This window comes from Gigantopelta aegis, chromosome 6 (genome assembly GCF_016097555.1).
Source record: "Gigantopelta aegis isolate Gae_Host chromosome 6, Gae_host_genome, whole genome shotgun sequence".
NCBI classification, from domain to species: domain Eukaryota; kingdom Metazoa; phylum Mollusca; class Gastropoda; order Neomphalida; family Peltospiridae; genus Gigantopelta; species Gigantopelta aegis.
In genome coordinates this window covers 38,365,763-38,389,045 of record NC_054704.1, presented here as the reverse complement: position 1 = coordinate 38,389,045, position 23,283 = coordinate 38,365,763, and the positions used below count along the sequence as shown (strand labels likewise).

Genomic DNA, 23,283 nt, shown 5'->3' with positions numbered 1-23,283 from the left:
ATGAAACTTGCTCATTTCTCCCACGAGTTCAATCTGTTTCGACCCTTTCTGTCAGTTTCCCCCGACTCTGTCTTCTGAGTTGTTCATACTATCGTCTACTTGTCTCAACTTCCTTGAGGAGTGCAATCTCTGTGTACTTCTCTGCATGAATGAATGAATGAATGAATGTATGTTTAACGACACCCCAGCACGAAAAATACATCGGCTATTGGGTGTCAAACTATGGTAATGCAAATAAATAAAGTGATGATCAACATCAATATAAAAATTCAAGATTTAAACAAAAACAGTGTAAAGAACTGTGCAAAAACACAAATATCACAGATAGATACTGCATTTTACTAAAAACTTCAATTTTGTGCTGTATTGGCCATTGTCAAAGAAAATGTTACACCCCTGCACCACGGTGAGGTTACAGCACGCGCAGGGGACTTCTCTGCAACCACTAACGACCGCCGGTAGTAGGGGTGTATAGTAGGTGGTAACTACTGAACACTCCCCGAAGTAGTCAGACTAAGCACACAGCTAAAAGCTGATGGGGAATGGTAGGTGTGTGGCACAGGTAGCCACAAGAGACAAGCACCTGTCGCGGTTGGAGAGACAAGGACTGGGAGGTGGAGGCGGACAGCGAACTAAATTGAAAGAGGGGAGGAGATGCCAGATCGGGAAGCAATGAGATGGAACTTAAAGGAGAGAAAGGAAAGGGGCAGTGGGATAAAACATTTTTTAATATGTATATATTTTTTTAAATATAAATATAGTCTTATATTATATTACTTAAATCATAGGTCACCGGACCAATTTTTTTTATCCACGAGTCATAAAGTGAATGGATGGATCACTATGACGTTTCCTTTTTTCCGTGTGTAGTCGAATTAATCATGTTTCATATACATTAATCATATTTAATTATAAACATGTAATTGAAAGAGAACATTAGTTGTGTTGCTTAAACTGACATTCAGCAGCCACACACGTACATATCTTCACTACTAAAACGGGAGTTTTAAATGGATTGGAACTAAAGGAAACCAGGACTTTTTAAAATATTTACTATTTGCTGTACGGTTGTTTAAAGAATCTAGAAGTTATTACACATTTATAATTTTTACAAAGATAGTAATGCCGGATGAGTAAATCAATATGATTAAAACGTTTTTACAGTCAAAACTTGAAATAGCCCATACATAGATACAAATTAATTATATTTCCACTATAAAAAACCCAGCTTCATTGGATGGGTCAAACAATACAAATAACATTATTTCCAATAAAAAGAAATACATTCTGGGGCTAGGGTCGAGGCGGACGACGGGGGTGGGGTGGGGTCATTATCCCCACATATCTATACATACTGATACTAATGCCATAACATGACCGGCCAGATAGCACACCACGGTTGGCCCAACGTTGGCCCAACATAAACCGTTACAGTTGGCCCAACGTAAATTGCCGATGTTGGCATATGATCATTTTGACCGTTGGGCCGACGTTGGCTCACTGTTGCTAATTCCACGTTGCACCAACGGTGTAACAACGTTGTGCCAACATTTTCATACCACGTTATATAGTTGGCCCATCGTTGTGCCAACACTGGACCAATGTAATTAAGAATAACAAAAGCACAGTTGTAACATTTATTATCAAACTACATATCAATTTTGTTCATCATCTTTATACAGATTCTGCTAAGTTCACCATTATTAAACAAAATATAGGTAGGGGGTCCAAAGATGTCCAGCCCCACCCCCACTTCGATGACTTTTAACAGGAATAACCCTAATAAAATTATAAACAGAAAATAGTCAAATATGATGGCAAAAACTAACTCATTTTCTTATCATGCGTCCTTTTGCGGCCCCCACTTTGGCACGATGCATATCTCAACCAATTTCTAAGAATGGATCCACCGAGGTGGATGTGCACCGACTGCACAAATATAATCAGCTACTGTGTTATAATAATTTTCTAGACAAATAAATTATAGACAGTTCACCAAAGAGTTGAATATTGGGAAAATTAGGCACTGCAGACAACTGAACTTTTTCACAAAACCAGTTCATTATGATACGCGGCTTACATTTAAAATAGCGTGTGATTCAAAACGTGGTGTCAAAAAAGCTATACCAATGAGAACGTACTCAACTATTCACGACTTTCTTTCACAAAGTCGAGACATGCTGTGGGCAAAATTAACACTCGAAGAAACAAAGAAGTGTATCATATTCTAGAGGAAAACAAATAATAAAAAAGACTATGGGCTATAGGAGAAACAAAAAGCGACCGTTATTTTAGTATGTACAGACAATGTACAGTGGAGCAGATAACAGCAATTTTACAGTGAAATCGTGCAGATGGTGATACAAGCATCACATTTAGCACAGTGATTCCCATTGGAATGCTTAACAAATCAGTCAGATTGACCATTTGAAAATTCGCCAAATTGTCCTTGAGCGAGCTAAATGATCTTATTAGTCCCCTACTGGTACAACCAGACAGGACTATAAGTTTCACATCTGTTCTTCTGTATGTATGTATTTATTTATTGCTGTCCATCCGTACGTCCGTCTCTCCAACATATAGTTCTCTGGATTTGATTTTCACAATGCCTCAAGATATTGAGATGGAATTTTGTGTATAGCTTTAGCATGTACTGCTATAGATCAGGTTTGACTTTCATAGCGATTTACCCATTTTGACACAGAGTACTGGTCCTTGAAATTTAAGAGATATTTAAATTGTTTGCTGGACGTTTTTTTTTTTTTTTGTGCATTGCCTCAAGATACTGAGCTGCTGAACTTTTGTGTATAGCTTTACCATGTTCCGTTGGAGATCACGTTTGACTGTCATTGCGATTTACACAATTGTGACGGAGTTACGGAATAAGAGACATAAAAAGGTGTTGGGTCCGGTAAGGGGCATGTATTGCTTTAGCAGTACTCTGAGAATGCTTGTTGTTGATTTGTATGTTTAAGGCATGCTGCATTCATTTTTGTCTAGTTTTGAAAGCCCAAAATTAACATTTCTCTCAGTTTTCGCGATATGATGCTTTTTATCACATGGCCAGCCAACCATGCAAGACAACAGTGGAGTTAGGTCTCATTACACAGATTACATCTGTCATTGAAATCCATGTTAAACTGCTCAACTTCAAGTGAAGATTGCCAATAGAATGGGTTCTCGGTGGCATTAACAACATACACCATTGCGAATATACATTATATACATTGTATAAGCATTTGTTTTCACTCACACATTGTGAACATTTCCGTCTCAGTTTTTTGCTATATGACCGCATCTGGCTGTTGTACTGGTCCGAACAGGTGGTTCATTAACCGATTCACTTCGGCTGTCTCTTGCGCTATTCACCCATGTCCCAAAAGGTCAATGCACAATATTACAAAATAACATGGGCAAAATACAGCCAGAAGGCTTACCATTAAACATACATATTGTTTTAATTCTTTCCCAATTCCTAGAAGTGAATGTGTGAACCACAATATGTGTCACAATTAGGAACTATAATGGACCGTGATGAATGAACTTTCACCCGGAAGTGAACTGTGTAGCGAGACCTTAAAGTCTATTAACAGATTTTGTCAAACTTGTTTTGAAGTCATTTTGATAGTTTGGGTAATTTATACCCAAAAAAAGCCACACTAGACCAGTGTAATTTATGAACACCAAAAGATAGATGCACCATACCATCCAATAAAACGTAATATCACATTGTCACACCTTGGTCATCCACTCAATAGATGGCCATCAAACACACAGCCACTACATGATAATGTTTTACTTTTTTGGTAGTTGTGTTATAAGGAACATACAAAGAAGGTAATTATCTAGTTAGTTCATTAAACATATTAGTTTTCACAAATGGTTGCTATTTAATAGTGAAGTGTTGAAACTCTCACCCATAAGTGAACTGTGTAGTGAGACCTCAGTTAGTTGAAGTGAACATTTAATCATTACTGCCCTTGTTTTGAGACCAGGTTCACTGTTGCAACCACAAAGCACGCCATGAAGAAGATCCTGAATACAGTAGCGTACTTTAACCCTTAGCAGACAACTGTCATAAATGCTATATTCCATAGCCAAACATATCCAGTAGCAGGGATTCAAGTATGGAGATATCAAACATTGCTGCACTGGGATCAGCAGGGACACTACTAGGAGATAGTGGCTGTACTAGTGTCATTGAATAAGGTTGGTGTGGCCTCATCTTGTACAGTAGTCTTTCCTAACTGCATCAAGTCTCACCAGAATAAGGCTGGCTCATCTGATCAGAACTCGCAGCCTGTAAACACTGCTGGAAGAAGCATACCAAGATTACTACTATTAGCAGTCTGGAATATTAACCGTGACTTTTGAATGGTGGCTGGACGCGAAGTATGTCATCCAGTTGCTGGATATCAGACAACATCAATTGTGAAAGATGCAACTATCACCAACAGAGCGCCCAGAAGTCTGTCCCTGAGAAGGTGGAAGTCAGAAGACCTGGAGCTAGAGACAAGCGAACTCGCTGAAATGATTGGTACAAATCATCAGGTAGGCGGTGATCAGTTTCAATTATTCATGGATGGCTTGCCAAATGAAGGACCAGGTATATTCTAGTATTCAATTAAGTAGAACAAAGATGATTGTCAGTTGTTCTCGTGACTGTTCGTCGCCTGCCAGTACAGAGAGTGTGACTTTCAAGATTTATTCAAACATGAGAATCAGTCAGAATCTGTCTCTCTCAGTAACAGTAACACACTTTATATGTGCCAGATGTTCTAGCTGGTTGAAATTATCCAAGAACAGAGAGAGAACCAGAGGGAAATACCATCAGCAATAACTGAGCCCTTAGCAAAGCCGTATCGCCCCGGATGTCAAAGACATATGATGTCTATGCCCGAGGAGTCCTGAGGAGTCCTGAGGAGCAGATATTCGGATATTCACACATGCTAGGGATTCTACGATTATTCTAATCATACATATCTACAAAACCTTGGTCTCCAGAACATGTGAATTGGAGTTAGCCAAGGAGCTAGTGTTTGATAGATTCCAGTTCATAAGGTAGTTTATGCAATAGGCCCTATCAAAGACACTGGGATCATATACTTCCATCGTGTCTGTTTTCCGTGAAAAGGTAAAGACATTTCCATTGCTGATATGGGATGTCTGTGACAACTTCCAACTGAAGTTTATGATGGTGACCTGCTGGAACTGGAAACTTCGTTGTCCTCATGTACGACACATATTGTGCAGCCATTGGTGTGGACGAGGCAAGGTCAGATCAGTTTGCCCACAACCTGAAGTCGTCTTGTACATTTCAACTATAGACTTGATGCCAGTAGGTTGTGCTTATGACAGGTGCCATCGGTGGGACAGAATATGCTAACCTTTCCTGAACAACAGTTTTCACAGAGATTCATGAGTGCATGTTATCACAGCTAATATATATATATATATATATATATATATATATATATATATATGTGTGTGTGTGTGTGTGTGTGTGTGTGTGTGTGTGTCATTGTCTGCCCTGTACACGTTTGGGTTTCTAAGCTAGTATTTCAAGTGGCAGTCCTCCTACAAGCAGTGTAGAAAGGATAGAAAGGATAATACGTCTTGTTACGGATCTCCTAGGGGTGTGACGGTCCTACTAATGACGAGTATCCGATTGTGAACCATGGAAACGACTTGGCCTAAAACATCCATAGATACAGTTTTGATCACAGAATACGGTTTTGTCATTCAAATCCAGTACAACCCCACCAAACAATAAAATGCATTACAAGAACATGAACAACGTGCAGCCTACCAGATTGGGATCATCTGAGGTCATACAGGCTACTATCTCCAATGCGGATATATGCAGCCCTTCTGAGTCGAAATGGATGCAAAAAGGAGAGACATGGAAGATATGTTGGACAACCCTTGAAACTGTTATTACAAGTTTATATATATTATTATAATTATTTAAAGTTTGATTTTTTTAATATATAAAAACAAATCGTCATTTTATATTACTAAAATATTGTAAGGCTGCTGAAATTAGGACAGATTAATCTGTCATTCTTGAAAACATACAAATCGATACCAACATCATTCATATGTACTAAATAAGTCAATTTGGCAGCTATCTTTAAAAATGGCTTTCATCTTGGATTTTCAAATGGCCAATCAGGCAGATTTGTTAAGTATACCACTATGCCAAATTTAGTGTTTGTATCACTATTTGCTCGATTCTTCTGTTATCTTCTCCACTAATAGTATGTAGTCAATAGTAGGCTTATAGCACATTTTGATATTATTTTTTGTGTTAAGCGCAGTTTGAAAAGTGTGTCATGTATGAACATATTTTTTACTTTCAATAGACAACACAATATACTGATTTTTATTTGCAAAACTGCAATGTTCTGATTTACATATTTGTTCCGCTATTCAACAGCTATTTGTCTTCAAAAAGTGGGATTTTTAAAAATCACCCTTTATTTATATTATTTTGTGTAGACTGTCCCAGAGAATCCCTGTCTCAAATTTAAAATGTTTTGAATCACAATTCTACAATACATTATTTTGTCAGACCGTCCCAGAGAATCTATGTCAACTTTCAAAAATACTCAATCAAAACGCTAGGAGAAAATACATGTTAAACCTTTCATTGTTAAATGTAACTTTAGATTTGATAGCTTTCAATACAAACTCAAACATTTTGAAATATCTCGTATTAGTGTGTGGACATGCCCCTCCCAAACAAAAACAACAACAACAAACAAACTCACAGACATAAAACAGGTTTTACGGACAACAGACAATGTTACAAGAAAAGCTCTGCCGAGGAAATCCTGGTGGAATTAAAAATAATGTTCTATCTGCCTCACATATTACCAGCATATACCAGCATCTTTATTGTAATGAATACAAAATAAATTCGTTTCTAGCTTGGTCACACATGTAATCATGTTGCAGCTATGCTATTCGTAGGAATATCCTTGCAGTGGTGTGCACTTCCAACTCTTCCATGGAAGTGATAATACATAATTTTATTACTATTATCATTATTATTATTCAAACAACATTTTTGTTTTTATTTGCATAGCGCACATGTTATACGGTTTTATGAGGAGAGGAAATAGTCCAGAATTTTTCAATATATAAAATAAACCCAATTTGAATTAAAGCATACTAAAGAGTACAATAACCGTCAGACACACTTATAATTTAAAAATAATTTGAAAATAATGTCCCATATATAATTATTCGTAGATAACGCTTTATACATTGAAAATCGTTAATATGTAGGAAATCAGGGGCCGCGGAATAATGAGAGGGGATAGGGGGCATACTTACAGTCTATGTTACCTAGATATTATGCTCAGAAGGCTGGAAACACCGTGTGTGAATACATAAAATGTAACATTGTCGCTGAGGAGCATGCCCCTCAATCCCTTTTTTTTCGGGTTTGGGCCCTCAAATGTCCACACATACACCGTACCATCGCATAGCAGTGTTCTTTCCCCCCATACTTTCAAATACACTCTGCAGATCTTTACGAAGAAGTATATCAGCAAAATAAGTATTAACTTTAAAAGGGTTTCTCTAACTCTTAACGGTTATCAAATACTGTCAAAAGCTAGACCAAATAAGCAGCTGAAATTCTATCTGAATAATCTAGGATAAACTGTCATGCTGCTAAGGGTAAATAACAGCCCAAAATCGCATTTATACTCTCACCTTGTTGAGTCGTTGTCTCTATTAAGTCGTGCCATTTGGGAGTTTACCCCTTTTTAAAGTAATGCACCACTTACCGTTTGTTTACGTTCCAAATCTCACAGTAAGATATGTAGACAGTCAAATAGCTAAGAAATTTTAAGTATATCTAATTATTTGCTACAGATTACCTTAAAAATTATTTTTGTACACATGAACCAAAATAGGTCAAAATTGCATGACCCGTATGTCAATAAAAACATTTGTAGTTTTCGTAATTCATGACGATCATGCCTAAAATATATATCGAAGTGTCGTCTGCATGTGCATGTTTATTTTTACGTATTAGTGAGTGACGTCAGTAAAAATGTGCGGTAACACGTCAATCGTTTTTCCATGTATGCAAATAAGGGCGCTAAAATTTGAAGACGTAAACTAAGGTCTAGATCAATACAGTTTTGCATTAAAAATATGGCTATTACTACAATATGTATAGTGAGTATTATATTTGAATAAATATTTTTAAAATATTCAGATAAAAATTACAATTAGAAATAACCAAAGCTATTGAAAAAAAAAAAAAAAATCTTTGTCCCACCTTATCTTGCAAGCAGTATTTTAAACACCATGCAGCAACCTGCTGACTGCTAAATCAATAATTATTTTCATAAAAACGGTTCATTTTTTATTGATTTCTTCAAGACATAAATTCAACCAAGCAAATTGCTGATATACTTTGTTCTCATGACGTTTTTCGCTTCTATACTTGAAAATAGTAAATAACACGACTCAATAGGGTTATGTTTGATTAGTAAGCGGGGTAGACCGATTGTAAGCACGTGTGTACTTTTGATTGCATCAAGTATGTCGATTTTTCTGCATTGTTGATTCAAGTAACAATTAAAATATTTCTTCAACTAATAATTATAATAAAATTACAAAGCAGTTTTAAAATATGCTGATACAATTATTAAGTACCTCTACCCACCAGGGTCCCATTTTACACACAGTTTGATTGAAATTAGTTCACATTGCCAGGGGCCCTGTCAGTGTTTCGTTCGGGCAATCAAAACACTACTGACAGAATCGTGTATTCACCCACACGGAACTCATTTTAAAATGGGTCCGGCCTCGGCAGTATATAAGTGGTGAAGCTATCGGCCTTAAGGCTACTATGTACTGGGTTCTCGTACCGGTACCAGGCAAGGCGGAACGAAGTAGACACTGGGGTGGGTGGGGAGCTGACAGATCAAAGACGCAGAGTAACGTTTCTAGGGGAGTTCGGGGTATGCTCCGTTTTTGATAACTGAAATCATAGTTTACGTGCCTCTGAGAAGTAACAGCTATAAAGTCCAGTTTTAGAGGGTATTTCACCATTTCAAAGTCACAGACTCCTGTTTCACTCAATTGTAATTTTATCCAAATGTGTTACGGGTTTGTAGATTAACTGAACTTAGTGTTAATTTTCACGGGTTAAAACTAGGGTCTGTCCCTTTAAGAGTTACTACCAATAATAATTTTTATTCGCCGTGCCTGGGTACTGGTTACCCCCAAACTGTTCTACATTAAACTGATTTGAATTGTTTCAACGTGATATATGTATTGCCTTTTGTCTTTTTAACATAATATTATATGTTTTTATCACAGTAGGGCAATATATATATATATATATATATATATATATATATGTATATATATATATACACACACTTAAATACGATATATTTTAGTTTGCAGCTTAGGGTGGTATGGTTCTGGATGCACACAACGGTGCTCAACTCGACGGTGTGCGAGAGACCAGACATGTGATCATGTACATGGAGTCTGTGTGAACGGGTGCCGAGCTGGATGGAAGGGAACAGACTGCCTGAACTGTAAGTGAACATTTTTCTTCATAACTTTTGAACAGGCGAATAAAGTAAATATAATACATGCATAAGATCCGATGGGCTGTAGTTGAGTGCGTCGTTAAATAAAACATTTCCTTCCTTCGATGGGCTGTGGAACCGATCTCCGTTATTCCACCTATCAATTGTTGTCCTTTCCAACCAATGCTCCATTGCAAATTCCTCTAATTATATCTGTGGTCCTTAACTATATGGCCGACGCCATATAACCGTAGTTAAAATATGTGTTGTGTGTCAAATAAAACATTTCTGTCTTTAATTTACATAACCAAGGTCGTTGTATATGATGATGTATATGGTGACATTTAAGGACAGTATTTTGTTTTTAAACAGCTCTTCATTTCATTGCAACACAATTTAAAACGTCTTGGGAGTGTAATTTCATAATACAATGTTTAACAAGTATATTTATCTAGCAATAGCTCCTAACGTTATACCTGAGATAATTGGTATGATAGACATTAGTCCGAGTACTCTGACTGTAAGAGAGCTAGACGGACATTTCGACATAAATACGCTCTCATTACAGTCAGAGACCAAGCTATGTATTGTTTTGGCAATTCCCGACAACCAAAAAGTTGGCAAAGATTTCCGCTCTAATACCACAACAATCCTATGTTTGACGTCAAATACCTTTACATCGATCATTTTCGAGTTGACCGATTTAAAAAAATCCACATATTAATCACTAATACACATAGTACAGAAAGAAATCCGACAGCACCCACATTCAGCTACGCTTCGTGACACTCCGTCGCAAGAATTACAAAGCTCGGTGACCTATTTCGTGACGTAGATCACGTGATCGCCCACTGGCCGATTCCGCCTAGTAGACGGAATGGCTGAGTGGGCGATCATGTGACGCAACGTCACGATATAGGTCGGCGAACTTAGAATTCTGCTGTCCGGAGTTTGCAGAAGCCTAGCTGAATGTGGGTGCTGTCGGGTTTCTTTCTGTAGTGTGTGTATTAGTGATTAATATGTGCATGTTTTTTTAATCAATTAACTCGAAAATTATCGATGTAAAAGCATTTAACGTCAAATATAGGATTGTTGTGATATTAGAGCGGAAATCTTTGCCAACTTTTTGGTTGTCGGGAATTGCCAAAAAAATACATAGCTTGGTCTCGGACTGTAATGAGAGCGTATTTGTCCGTCTAGCTCTCTTACAGTTAGATAATCTAATTAAAATTAGCTCCACTATTACATGTGGATCTAACACCAGCCAGTTGGAGCTCATGTCCACCAATCAAAACCGTACTTGCAGAATCATGCCAGTGATTTGAAAATAATTTGAAAATATTCCGAATTATCCTGAGGTTATACGATATGTTTCATGTGAATTACGAATGCCTTATTTAGACCAATAGAACTAATTTTAATCGGATTGTTACAACACTGCGTAGTCTCCAATGTCCAGGTAACATTTCGTAAGTAAATAATAATTTAAATATTGACCAATCACACTTCGCCTTTTATAACGTTATTTGGGAGCATACAAATTCTAAAAATATCGGGCGAGTCTATTTTAGTGGCCGCAGTACAGCGAACCATAGCAATACGTACGGGATAGGTTATCAGTCTTCAATTTTACATTAAAAATTATTTATTTATTTATAAAAAAAAAAAAACCCAACTAAATCAATCTTCAGTTTTACATTACAAATTATTTATTTTATAAAATAAAACATGTTTAAGGCATTCGTAATTCACACGAAACATGTCGTATACCCTCAGGATAATTCGGAATGTTTTCAAATTATTTTTAAATCACTGGCATGATTTTGCAAGTAAGGTTTTGATTGGTGGACATGAGCTCCAACTGGCTGGTGTTAGATCCACATGCAATAGTGGAGCTAATTTTAATTAGATTGACAGTCAGAGTACTCGGGCTAGATAGACATACGCTGTGTTTTTAACATGAAGAGGACTAACATTAGCTCTTCCTCTCCAGCGTGTACACGGGGAGACAACTATGGAGCTAACTGTAACAATAATTGCCGAGACAGACACTGTGTTTCTTCATCTCCGCCCTGCAGTACAGAAACAGGAGATTGTGGTACCGAGGAATGTCAACCTGGCTGGAAGGGAGGCGACTGTACACAACGTATATGATTTTTTTCAGTCATTAGTTTAACTAGTAATACTTGCTAATTGTAAATATAGTAAATGTAAATAAAGTACATGTTTAAATACTCTGGTCGTAATATACCTTCGATGGTTTATACATGTTGCTAATTAGATTGTGAAAACAATAATATGCATTTTGGAAAACAAACAGACAATTAAGAAATGTTTCCAGTTTGTAATATGTGGCTAACTTTAATGATCGCACTTTTCACCGTCATCACTGACAGTGAGCCTACCACGATGCGTTGTTACTTGGACATCTTTGTTATTATAATAAATGATATTGCTATTTATACATATTAATTATTATTTAAACACATATGTTTATAGGGTTTTTTTTTAATTTGGAGATATGATATCATCTTTATCTCATTTACTTTTACTAAGGATTTTAATAACACAATTTTAATGGCAATATGAACATTTCAGAACCTTGTTTTTACAGAATGTCAGGAAAATACCAAGTATGGCTATAACTGTAATAAGTTCTGTCATCTTCGATATTGTGCTGTATCATCAACCTGCAGTAGAGAGACAGGCGCCTGTGACGGTGCATGTAAACCCGGATGGGCAGGAGTCGACTGTGCTCAAGGTATAGATATATTGTCTTATCGTCGGTACCATAATAGCATGTTCTATAATATACTAGTAATTTATCCGGAACATGTGCTCAAACGGGTTTGATATAGATGTTTTATTTTCAGCACAACTGCAAAAACACGCTATTTGTCACTGCTACATTTGTATTTTTTAAATTAGTATGTAGTACACATAATGGTTTGTCAGTTTCTAAATGTTAACGAAAGTAACGAAAGAAACGCTTTTAATTTTTAATAGTCTTTATTGTATATGTTAGTTTACTCTTTAATGCCAATACCAGCAACTAGTTTCGATTCCAGACTGCTGCACATTCATGGATTCTCTTGTATATTTAACATATTACGATCTGACACTATCCCAATATCACTCCTCATAAACACACCATGATAATAATTTTTGAAAATACTAACACAGAGTACTTTTTCTACTTTTATACACACTGTAGTTTTTCTTTTTCTTTTCTTTGTGTTGTTTTTGCGGAATATTAAATGAATAACAGAAGTCAAAAATTGGTGATGTAGTTTCTATTTCACTTTCCAACATAAATTATGATTAACAAGTTAACAACATTGTGATACAGATAATATATGTCTACGGTCAGCGACTAAGAACCCCAAGGGAATGAACAGCAGAGCTGTCCTTGGGCCCCGCTTTGGTGTATCTGGGTCTATATCTTTCGCTTCTCACTTGGGTCTCTCTAGGTCTATTTTATAGGACCCGGCTTAAATGGTTACATGTTAATGTGTTTCGGGAATTTATTTCTTATCACTAGTGTTGCTCTAGGAAACATACCCAGGGTAAGACCTCTTTTGGGAATTGTGTCGTTAGTTGTCACATACCCATTATTTTATCAAATGACACAGTGTAATCTACTAACTGCTGCCGATTTGGACATAATAATAAATAGATACGTTTGTTGGCACATTGGGTATCAGCTGGGGCAGCGATTAAAATTCATAATGTTCTTGATTGCTGTAATTTAGTTTCACACTAATTGGTCTGATTACTAGCCCCTCTTTAACTAAAGACTAAGTTATTGCTAAATTGTCAGGTGGCACAATAACAATTAATTGAATCGTACAGCCAATTATATATAAATTGCATTTGAATATAGTTGCAAATGTTTCACTATGACAATACAAACAACAACAACAAATTGTTTCAGCTTGTAGTAAAGGTAAATACGGCGCTGCGTGTTCTCTGCAATGTTCTGCTCGACAGTGTGAGGGAGACTTGACATGTCATCACATAACCGGTGTATGTGTTAATGGATGTCAGGCCGGATGGATGGGGACTGACTGCACGACAGGTAATGGAAACATTTTAAAAATAATTGTGAGTAAATGCATTGTATAAATGCGATTATGTACTTATACAAGTATAATTTTCGATAGTTATATACGTGAAACACATGCAATGACTGATATGTAAACAATTACACCAACAAAACACAGGTGACGCGCTAATTCCAGCTCACTTCACACAAAAAGTGTAAATTTTTAAACATAAACGCGTATGACTTTAAAATAAATGCTTCGAAATAAAGATAATCAACAATATAAATGAACGGCAATATAAAATGTACCTTTAGGTAAACATTTGAAACCACAAGCAGTGTAGTGCGAACTGGCAACCTTACGCCAGTTGTGGATCACTTTGTCCAGTTCCAAATCAGTTTTGAAAATAGCATCTGACGATTTCAATAACACAATTTCCAACATCTTAGCACTTTCAATATGTTCGTGGATCCTACCTGACATATTTTATTTTCATTTGCAACTCCATGAGGTGCCCATCCCCTGATTATGCCCCTAGATAACAATTTCTAAAATCGATTGTCACCAGGATCTACGGGGCTTGTGTTAAAAAACATAATAATTGCAACGTGCAACTTAGTGCTAGGCGCACATAAAGTGAAATAACCAAACACTTTATACGTTCCTTCGTTCGTTTATATTATATTATATTTTCTTGTACTGTATTGTAGTATGTTGTCTATATACATTACTACGCATATAGTACATTACACTACTCTACATTATACTTCATTAAACCACACTACACTGCACTATACATCACCACACCAAACTAAACTACTCTGTACCACACTAGTCGACACTAAGCTACAAAAATGAACTATAGTCTATAAATCAAGAGATAATAGTTTGTTCAAGATATACCGACATATACATTACACCTGTTATATGTTTAACACACACACACACACACACACACACACACACACACACACACACATACATACGCCGCACAAAATAAAACGAATTAAAAAAACGACAGGCATAAAATCAGAAAATAAATACGAACTAGTGAACTACGCTATTTCTCACAGAGGACCTAACCAGTTATTTTTGTCAGTCATGGATGTTATATATGAAAGTATCCAATGTCTGCTTTTACAGCATGTTCGAGTGAACACAACTATGGACCAAACTGTATGAAATACTGTCATCAACGTCACTGTGTGTCATCTACATCCTGTGATATAAAGACAGGAGCCTGTGATGCTGGGGGATGTACTGCTGGCTGGATGGAAGCTGATTGTACAAAATGTAGCCAAAAAAAATTCTGCATATGCATGCATATTACACGTACAAGCCAGTTTTATTGTATGTTGCTTGCGATTTCTCATTACATCATGGAGTTTGATCTCAAGCATGCGTAAACTAAATTATGTGGTTTAGATTTTTTTCAAGTTTTGTTAAACAACACTGAGACACATTGCAATGTGTAACAAGAGGACATTTCCAATAACTAACATATATGACAAGAACAGGCGTCAACATAGAAGGGGCGGGACGTAGCTCAGTGGTAAAGTGCCCGCTTGGTATATTGCAAAAAGTGATTTTTGACCTTGGTCTACAAGGTGTTGCTTTGCATTAAAAAACAATTCCCATTATATTTGCGCGGTCGGTCGGGGATCGATCCCCGTCGATGGGCCCATTGGGCTATTTCTCGTCCCAGCCAGTGCACCACGACTGGTATATCAAAGGCCGTGGTATGTACTACCCTGTTTGTGGGATGGTGCATATAAAGGATCCTTTGCTGCTAATCGGGAAGAGTAGCCCATGAAGTGGCGACAGCGGGTTTCCTCTCTCAATATCTGTGTGGTATTTAACCATATGTCTGACGCCATATAACCGTAAATAAAATGTGTTGAGTGCGTCGTTAAATAAAACATGTCCATCCTTCCTTCCTTCCTTCAACATAGAAGTATCTATATCTATAAAACACAAAAATCTTCAAGACCATTTCGAAATATTGAAAATAAAAATGGTGATAAATCCCCCCCCCCCCCCCCCCACCCCCCACCCCCCTTACGAATCGTAGTCTGACAACTGTGTTGCCCGAATTGGTGAGTTTCTTTGTCCACTGGGGAGGGAGCTTAGTTATATGTGGCATTAGAAGTACACGCGCCTGTTATAAACATTTTGTAAAATTAAAACATTGCAAAACAAAACTTAAATCAGAAAAAGAATAAAAGGTTAATAAAGTCGTGTGCCTAGGAAAGCGTGCCTGAATATTATTTGAATATAAGGACGAAAACAAAAATAAATAGAACGAAATGTTGGAATAATAAATAGAAAGAATTCCAACGATTACAATAGCAAGTATTAATTTAGTAGTAGTTGACATAGTAGTAATAGCAGTGTTAGTAATAGTAGTAGTCGTAGTAGTAATAGTAATATAATTAGTCGTAGTAGTACTAGTAGAAGTAGTAGTAATAGTTGTAATAGTAGTAGTCGCCGTACAAGTAGTAATAGTAGCAGTAGTAATAGTAGTAGTAATAGTAGTTGTAGTAGTAGTAAGTGATAGTAGTAGTATTAGTAGTACTAGAAATAGTAGTAGCAGTAATAGCCACAGTAGTAGTAATAGCCACAGTAGTAGTAATAGTAGTAGTAGTAGTAGTAGTGGTAGTAGTAGCAACAGTAGTAGTAGTAGCGTTTAAAATATTATTTCTCTGTTCTGTATAGCATGTGTCCGGGGTGTAACGTACGGCTCTAACTGTATCAAGTCGTGTGCTACTCGTCACTGTGATTCTAGATACTCGTCGCAGTGTCCTACAGATACTGGAAAATGTTCTCGGGGATGTGAACCAGGATGGAAGGGGGACGACTGTACACAAGGTATTGTAGTTCATAATGAAAGGTATTTTACTGTATAATATTAGCTCATCAGATGGCCTAAACACACACACACACACACACAAACACACACACGTACACACACACAGTGACACATACATTCACAAACACATAAGCACCAACAACGTTTTAGCACTTCATTTTTGTTAAGCACTTCAGTTTCGTTATCGTCGTTGATGAATAGCTGTCTATGTTTGAGAGTGGCTGTAGTATGATAACGGCTCGCAGCCACCGCATGGTTAAATTCGCTTGTTGATACATTTACGTCTGATCCATCGTAGTGAATTGTGAATTAGAAATAAGTAGCATTAGTATTGCAACTTAAATCACACACACACACACACACCTACCTCATAATGTGGATATACTATCGGTTTACTGCATTTGCAACCGCACCAGCGTCCGCTTTTGTATACATGAAAAGCGTTCATGGTAACAACGAGTTTCATTAAATGCTGGTTGGGGACTTATTTGAAAACATATTCTGTGTTATAGAATGCCAGGAAGGACTAGCCTACGGTTCTGGCTGTACGAATCAGTGTGCTGGTCGTCACTGTCTACAGAATTCTTCTTGTGACACGAAGACAGGGAGATGTGTAGGAGGATGTCGACCAGGATGGAGAGAACCAGACTGTTCACAAGGTAGGCATATGGTGTAAATACTGGTTTTATTATTGATCTATGCGTGCGGTGCAGGCAGAAAGAAAGAAAGAAATATTTTATTTAACGACGCACTCAACACATTTTATTTACGGTTATATGGCGTCAGACATATGGTTAAGGACCATACAGATTTTGAGAGGAAACCCGCTGTCGCCACTACATGGGCTACTCTTCCGATTAGCAGCAAGGGATCTTTTATTTGCGCTTCCCACAGGCAGGATAGCACAAACCATGGCCTTTGTTGAACCAGTTATGGATCACTGGTCGGTGTAAGTGGTTTACACCTACCCATTGAGCCTTGCGGAGCACTCACTCAGGGTTTGGAGTCGGTATCTGGATTTAAAATCCCATGTCTCGACTGGGATCCGAACCCAGTACCTACCAGCCTGTAGACCGATGGCCTGCCACGACGCCACCGAGGCCGGTACCGGTGCAGGTAGAATCAGGCCGGTAATAAATGTTCTCAAAAAGAGAAGCATGTTATTCAAACATTATGAACTAACTACCATGATGTCTCTTAAAGATACAAGTATCATATATCGCGATGTTTACATATAGTTGTAATAACTAACTATATCTTAATCGATTCTACGTATAACATTTGTATAATTAACTCGAGAATATCAAAAGTATAATGTGTTGCCACTGGGCTAAAACAGTGGTTTCCTTGAGAATCATTTCCAAAAGCAAAACAAAAAGTAAATGCATTACATCAATTACAACAGCAGCCAGCCTTTTTATCAAGATGAAGATGCAATTCGAATTTAAACTGTGGCGTTATGTGTTAACATGTTGGTCACCCTTATTGGAGTGTGCAATAATATAATTTAATTTATAAAATAATAGTATCAACTGGAACTATTTGAGTGTAATGTTTTGTAGTATATTATAATGCAAGGTATCATCTTTACATTTCACAAAATTATTAAATATTTCAATTATACAAGTTTGATACTTCCCCATTAATGCATTGTACATCACTGGGCTATTCGTGTTAGCAATTTGTTAAATATACTGGCTTTTCTATTGTCTGGCAAAATCAGGGTGTAGGGAATGAAATGCCGTTTTTATTATTATTAGAGCGAATATTAAAATATATGTTTATACAGGGTTGGCATTCGAGATTATACCTTTCTTCAAAAGCATCACTATACCGATATATATGTAACCAAGTGTAGTTTTTGCTATTTAATATATTATTAATTAGATAGTTAGGGCATTAATTGTTTGTCGTTAGTCACTTACCTTATTACAGTTTATATATTAATAGTGAGGGTAATGTTATCGGTTGGTTGGTTTAGATTGGATATTGGGTTGGTATGTTTTCGGTGGCACGTGTAATTAGTGACAGGTGACGGTTGACTGAATTCAGTGACGCTTAGGACAGTAGCACTGCATGTTGGGTATTTTGTCCACCTGTTCCCGCCAAATTAACCACACCCGATCTCATTCTTTGTTCTGCTTTGATCTGAACAACATCTTTCAATTTACGACTGCAAAGTCAAAGATTAACTATTATATTTTCACATGAGTTTTAGTGCAAACTAGAACGAGATGTCTGGTAAGTGAATGTTTTATAATAACATATTTTAACTCAATATTTAATACCAGACTGTTATATTTTATTTGATATAAGACAAATGTATGAAATATGTTTTTATATAGACATGTACATGCACAGGTGTTTGTAATGAATGAAGGTGTGAGTGAATGAAAGAATGAGTGAGTGAATGATTGAACATCTCTATTATTATTATTAGTATATTGATTTAAACACGATTATAAGAAATGTATTATTGTTATTGCAGGTTTTTCATATGATCATCATTAATAAATGAACCTGTGGAAACAAATCTTGTTATTGTCTTCACTACCCGAGGTTACATATATATTAAATATTATTTCTTATAAATCATATTTAGACAGTATTTCTGTTGGAAAGTATAAAACTGATTTAACGAACTTCGCATTGCTGCTCATAGATTATTAATTGAACGGGAAGATGGGCAAATCCTAACCCGATTGCACTGGAAAATCGTAACTGTGTTACTTGATATTTAAAGAAAATGAATTCCATTCTAAACTTGTTTGTCGTATGTACATATCAATCAGACATTACATACCAAAATATTACAAACATGTATGTTAAAATTTATAGAATTGTTAAATAACAAAAATGAACGAATGGTAAGACGATTAGCTTTTTATTGTTTTAAAGCCTTTGAAAAAAGAAACATAATTTTGTACAATTAAGTTTTCCCTGCATTTGATTGTGAATGCGTAAGAAGAAAGTTTGTTATAGTTATTATGTGTATCTATAATTTAGTATTTATTTATTTTATAAACATCATGTTAATACTCATACGCGCTGCCCCTGCGTGTGCTGTAACCTCACCGTGGTGCAGGGGTGTAACATTCTCTTTGAGAATGGCCAATACAGCACAAAATTAAAGTTTTTGAGTAATATTCAGTATCCGTAAAATTCTGTGATATTTGTGTTTTTGCACAGTTCTTTACACTGTTTTTGCACAGTTCTTTACACTGTTTTTGAATTTTTATATTGATGTTGATCATCACTTTGTTTTTCCCATTACCATAGTTTGACACCCAATAGCCGATGTATTTTTCGTGCTGGGGTGTCGTTAAACATTCATTCATTCATTCATTCATACGCGCTATGTCACTAATGTAACCGAATTATGTGTCAATGCGATTTTACGTTATACAAGTTGTATACTAACAATATATTTCTGTATATATGTATATATTATGGATTCAAGGCCCATTAGGCCAAATGCGAATAAAGTTATTATTATGCATATATTCTGTAGCTAAAATATTGTGTAATAATATCTGGTAGCAATCCAATTAATCACACAGTTACCCTTTTGTTTTGTATTCCTATCATACCTTAGTCAATATTTGTGGTCATCTACAGAACAATAATCGACATATTGGCATTTGTTTCATAATCTGTATTGTTTACTTTGTAATTCTATGCGCTATTGATCGAACTGTGTAAGCGCAAATTCCTCACAAACAATTTATAAGATCTATGATATTTAATGGGAACTCACATTTTGTTGCTAAAATATTGTGTAATAATGCCTGCTAGTAATCCAGTGAATAACAGTGTTACCTTTTGTTTTGTATTCCTATCATACCGTAGTGAGTATTTTTATCGTCTACAGAATAATAATCGGCATATTGGTATTTTGTTTCATAATCTCTATCGTTTTAGCTTGTTACTCTGAGCGCTATGGACCAAGATGTTCACTACAGTGTTCATCTCGACACTGTAAGAGGAGCTCATCTTCAACATGTAATCCAGTAAATGGGTCATGTGACAATGGTTGTCAATCTGGTTGGCAAGGCATTGACTGCACAGGTAATCATCCTAGACCAAAATTAATTTATAAAAAGGACTTGCTTTGGCATATTTGTTATTTCCGGCAAAGTATTGCTTGGTGTAATCTACATGACATACTAGTACTAAAAATAAGAGGCGGAAATATGTATATCAAATGAACGCAATGCCACTAACCTACAACATGTATGAGTCATATTAGTATTATTATTTATTATTCAGTTTCAATTCCATTAGTTGTTGAGTCTATTAAAAATTATAATTATCTTATGTATATGTAATGCCCATTTTGACAGTCTATTTACGGAATTAATATTGTCTTTAATGTTTTGTTATTAAAATATTCACGTATATTTTATTGTTCGCTATATGTACACCACCTAAAATGTATCTAACAAAATAATAAATATATCAAGTGGATTGAAATGAATGTCTGAAAATTTATACAATTTGGGATAAAAAAGAGGAAAAGTAAACACATGTATGTCTTTGTATAACAATTAACAGTATATACCATCTAAAAGTCTAAATTTTGTCAAGCTGACTTGAAAAGAGAAAAATGATGAATCATATTCCAGGTCCCTTTTCAGTTATATTTGATCGAGTGAAATAATTGTATGTGACCTGTTCAATGAATATTTTTAATATTGTAAATTACATATCACTCGTACATCCTAATATCAACTGTTTGCCGCATGTTTCTAACCTTAAAGAGACATTCCTGAGTTTGCTGCAATTTTTAAGATGTTATCGACTAACAGAGACATTTTAACTATTGTAATTACATATCAAATATATTTTTCTGTCTAAAATATTAGTAGCTGTATATTAAACGAGTTTCTGATCGTTCTACTATTTGTACTAGGTTAAGTTTAATTTTATTTCCTAAAATATTTTTTTTTTGGTACTTACGAAATTATTTGAAAACAAAATCCAGTTTGGGCCTTTTACAAATATTAAGACGAGCTGAAACACATTGAATATACAAACACTGACATTCTAAACAAGAAAATATATTTAATATGTAAGTTTAATCGTAGAAATATTTTATTTTTCGTAAACATCTTACAATGCAGCAAACTCAGGAATGTTCCTTTAATGGGCAGTATTTTGTTTTATACTCATGACAGATGGTATTTCAAATTTATACACACATCGTTTTTATCATTATAATTTTATTCTTACACACCCGTTTTAAAAACATACGACTGGCTGCTATAGGAGATGACCAGGTTACCAATGTCATACCATCCAATTAAAAATTAGCTCACTGGTTTATTACCTGTGGATCTAACAGCACCCCGTTGGAGCTTCTGTCAGTTGACCTTGCATTCGATCAATCAAAACCTTACTTGCAAAACGTGATTTGAAAATAATTTGAAAACATTCGGGATTATGCCGAGGGTATACGAAATGATTCGGGTGAATTACGAAGTATGCCGGAAACTAATTTCAATATAACATGTTATATAAAATTCGTTTCAAGACGAAAAAAAAACCCTCCGTGATGGTATAGCCATAAATTCTGTTTATACTAGTATACAATCCAGAGTTTACTACTATACTTTTCCCTCTGTTTTTTAATGTTGAAATAGACCAACAAGTTCGCCTACAGCATAAATAGTCTCGCCCAATATTTGTAGAATTTGTATGCTCCCGAATAACGCTATAAAAAACGAAGTGTAATTGGTTGATATTTAAATTACTATTTATAGATGAAATGTCACCTGGACACGGGAGTCTACACAATATTGTTACATCTACTGGTAGACCAGTAGAGCTAATTGTAATCAGATTGGGTCGAACCGATCCCTCTGTCACGTACAATTTAACCTGAAATTGACTTGTCTGAGACACTCTATAAATATGTTTATTTTGAAAAGGTGTTTAAATTTATTTTTAATCTGTTTTTGTTTCCAAGATATGTAAAAACTAGAATACTACATTCCTATCCGTCAGATAACATTTATCATACTACTCATTTAAAAACGTATGCAACTCGATTTCGCTCGTTACATACGTTTTAAAACAACCCGTCATAAGACAAATGATATCGAACGGTCATGCATGTAGTATTCTCTATCTATCACAAACTATGATACATAATTATGGTTTCTATTACAGATTGTAAAGGAGGACTGACTTACGGTAATAACTGTGGCAAGCGATGTGCTGATCGTCACTGTCTTAATAACTCGACATGTGAAGCTAACACTGGACTGTGTGTAGGAGGTTGTCAGCCGGGTTGGAAAGACGTCGATTGTTCAAAAGGTATAAAATGTGTGTGTGTGTGTGTGTGTGTGTGTGTGTGTGTGTGTTATTACAGGGGACGGTTACGGGGTCGACCCATGTACACGCGTGCGCGTGCGCACACACAAACACATATATATATATATATGGACACATCCCTCCCTGGCAGGGGCGGGACGTAGCCCAGTGGTAAAGAGTTCGCTTGATGCGCGGTCGGTCCAGGATCGATCCCCGTTGGTGGACCCATTGGACTATTTCTTGTTCCTGCCAGTGCTCCACAACTGGTGTAACAAAGGCCGTGGAATATACTATCCTGTCTGTGGGCTGGTGCATATAAAAGAGCCCTTGCTGCTAATCGAAAAGAGTAGCTCATGAAGTGGCAACAGCGGGTTTCCTCTATCAATATTTGTGTGGTCCTTATTCATATGTCCGAAGCCATATAACCGTAAATGAAATGTGTTCAGTTCATCGTTAAATAAAACATTTCCTTCCTTCCCTCCTC

The 23,283-nt window shown here is 36.1% G+C and overlaps 1 protein-coding gene across 1 annotated transcript in view; it reads left to right on the top strand.

Moving 5' to 3' along the window:
* The first annotated feature begins 4,374 nt into the window (after positions 1-4,374).
* Positions 4,375-23,283, top strand: part of LOC121374523 (multiple epidermal growth factor-like domains protein 10) — a 40,144-nt gene continuing 21,235 nt past the window's right edge. Inside the window, exons 1-11 of the mRNA XM_041501626.1 lie at positions 4,375-4,537; positions 5,254-5,310; positions 9,444-9,575; positions 11,563-11,715; positions 12,184-12,330; positions 13,504-13,647; positions 14,759-14,908; positions 16,331-16,483; positions 16,997-17,143; positions 20,406-20,552; positions 22,656-22,802. Of these exons, the coding sequence (XP_041357560.1) occupies positions 4,375-4,537; positions 5,254-5,310; positions 9,444-9,575; positions 11,563-11,715; positions 12,184-12,330; positions 13,504-13,647; positions 14,759-14,908; positions 16,331-16,483; positions 16,997-17,143; positions 20,406-20,552; positions 22,656-22,802 (1,540 nt within the window). The remainder of the gene's footprint in view (positions 4,538-5,253; positions 5,311-9,443; positions 9,576-11,562; positions 11,716-12,183; positions 12,331-13,503; positions 13,648-14,758; positions 14,909-16,330; positions 16,484-16,996; positions 17,144-20,405; positions 20,553-22,655; positions 22,803-23,283) is intronic.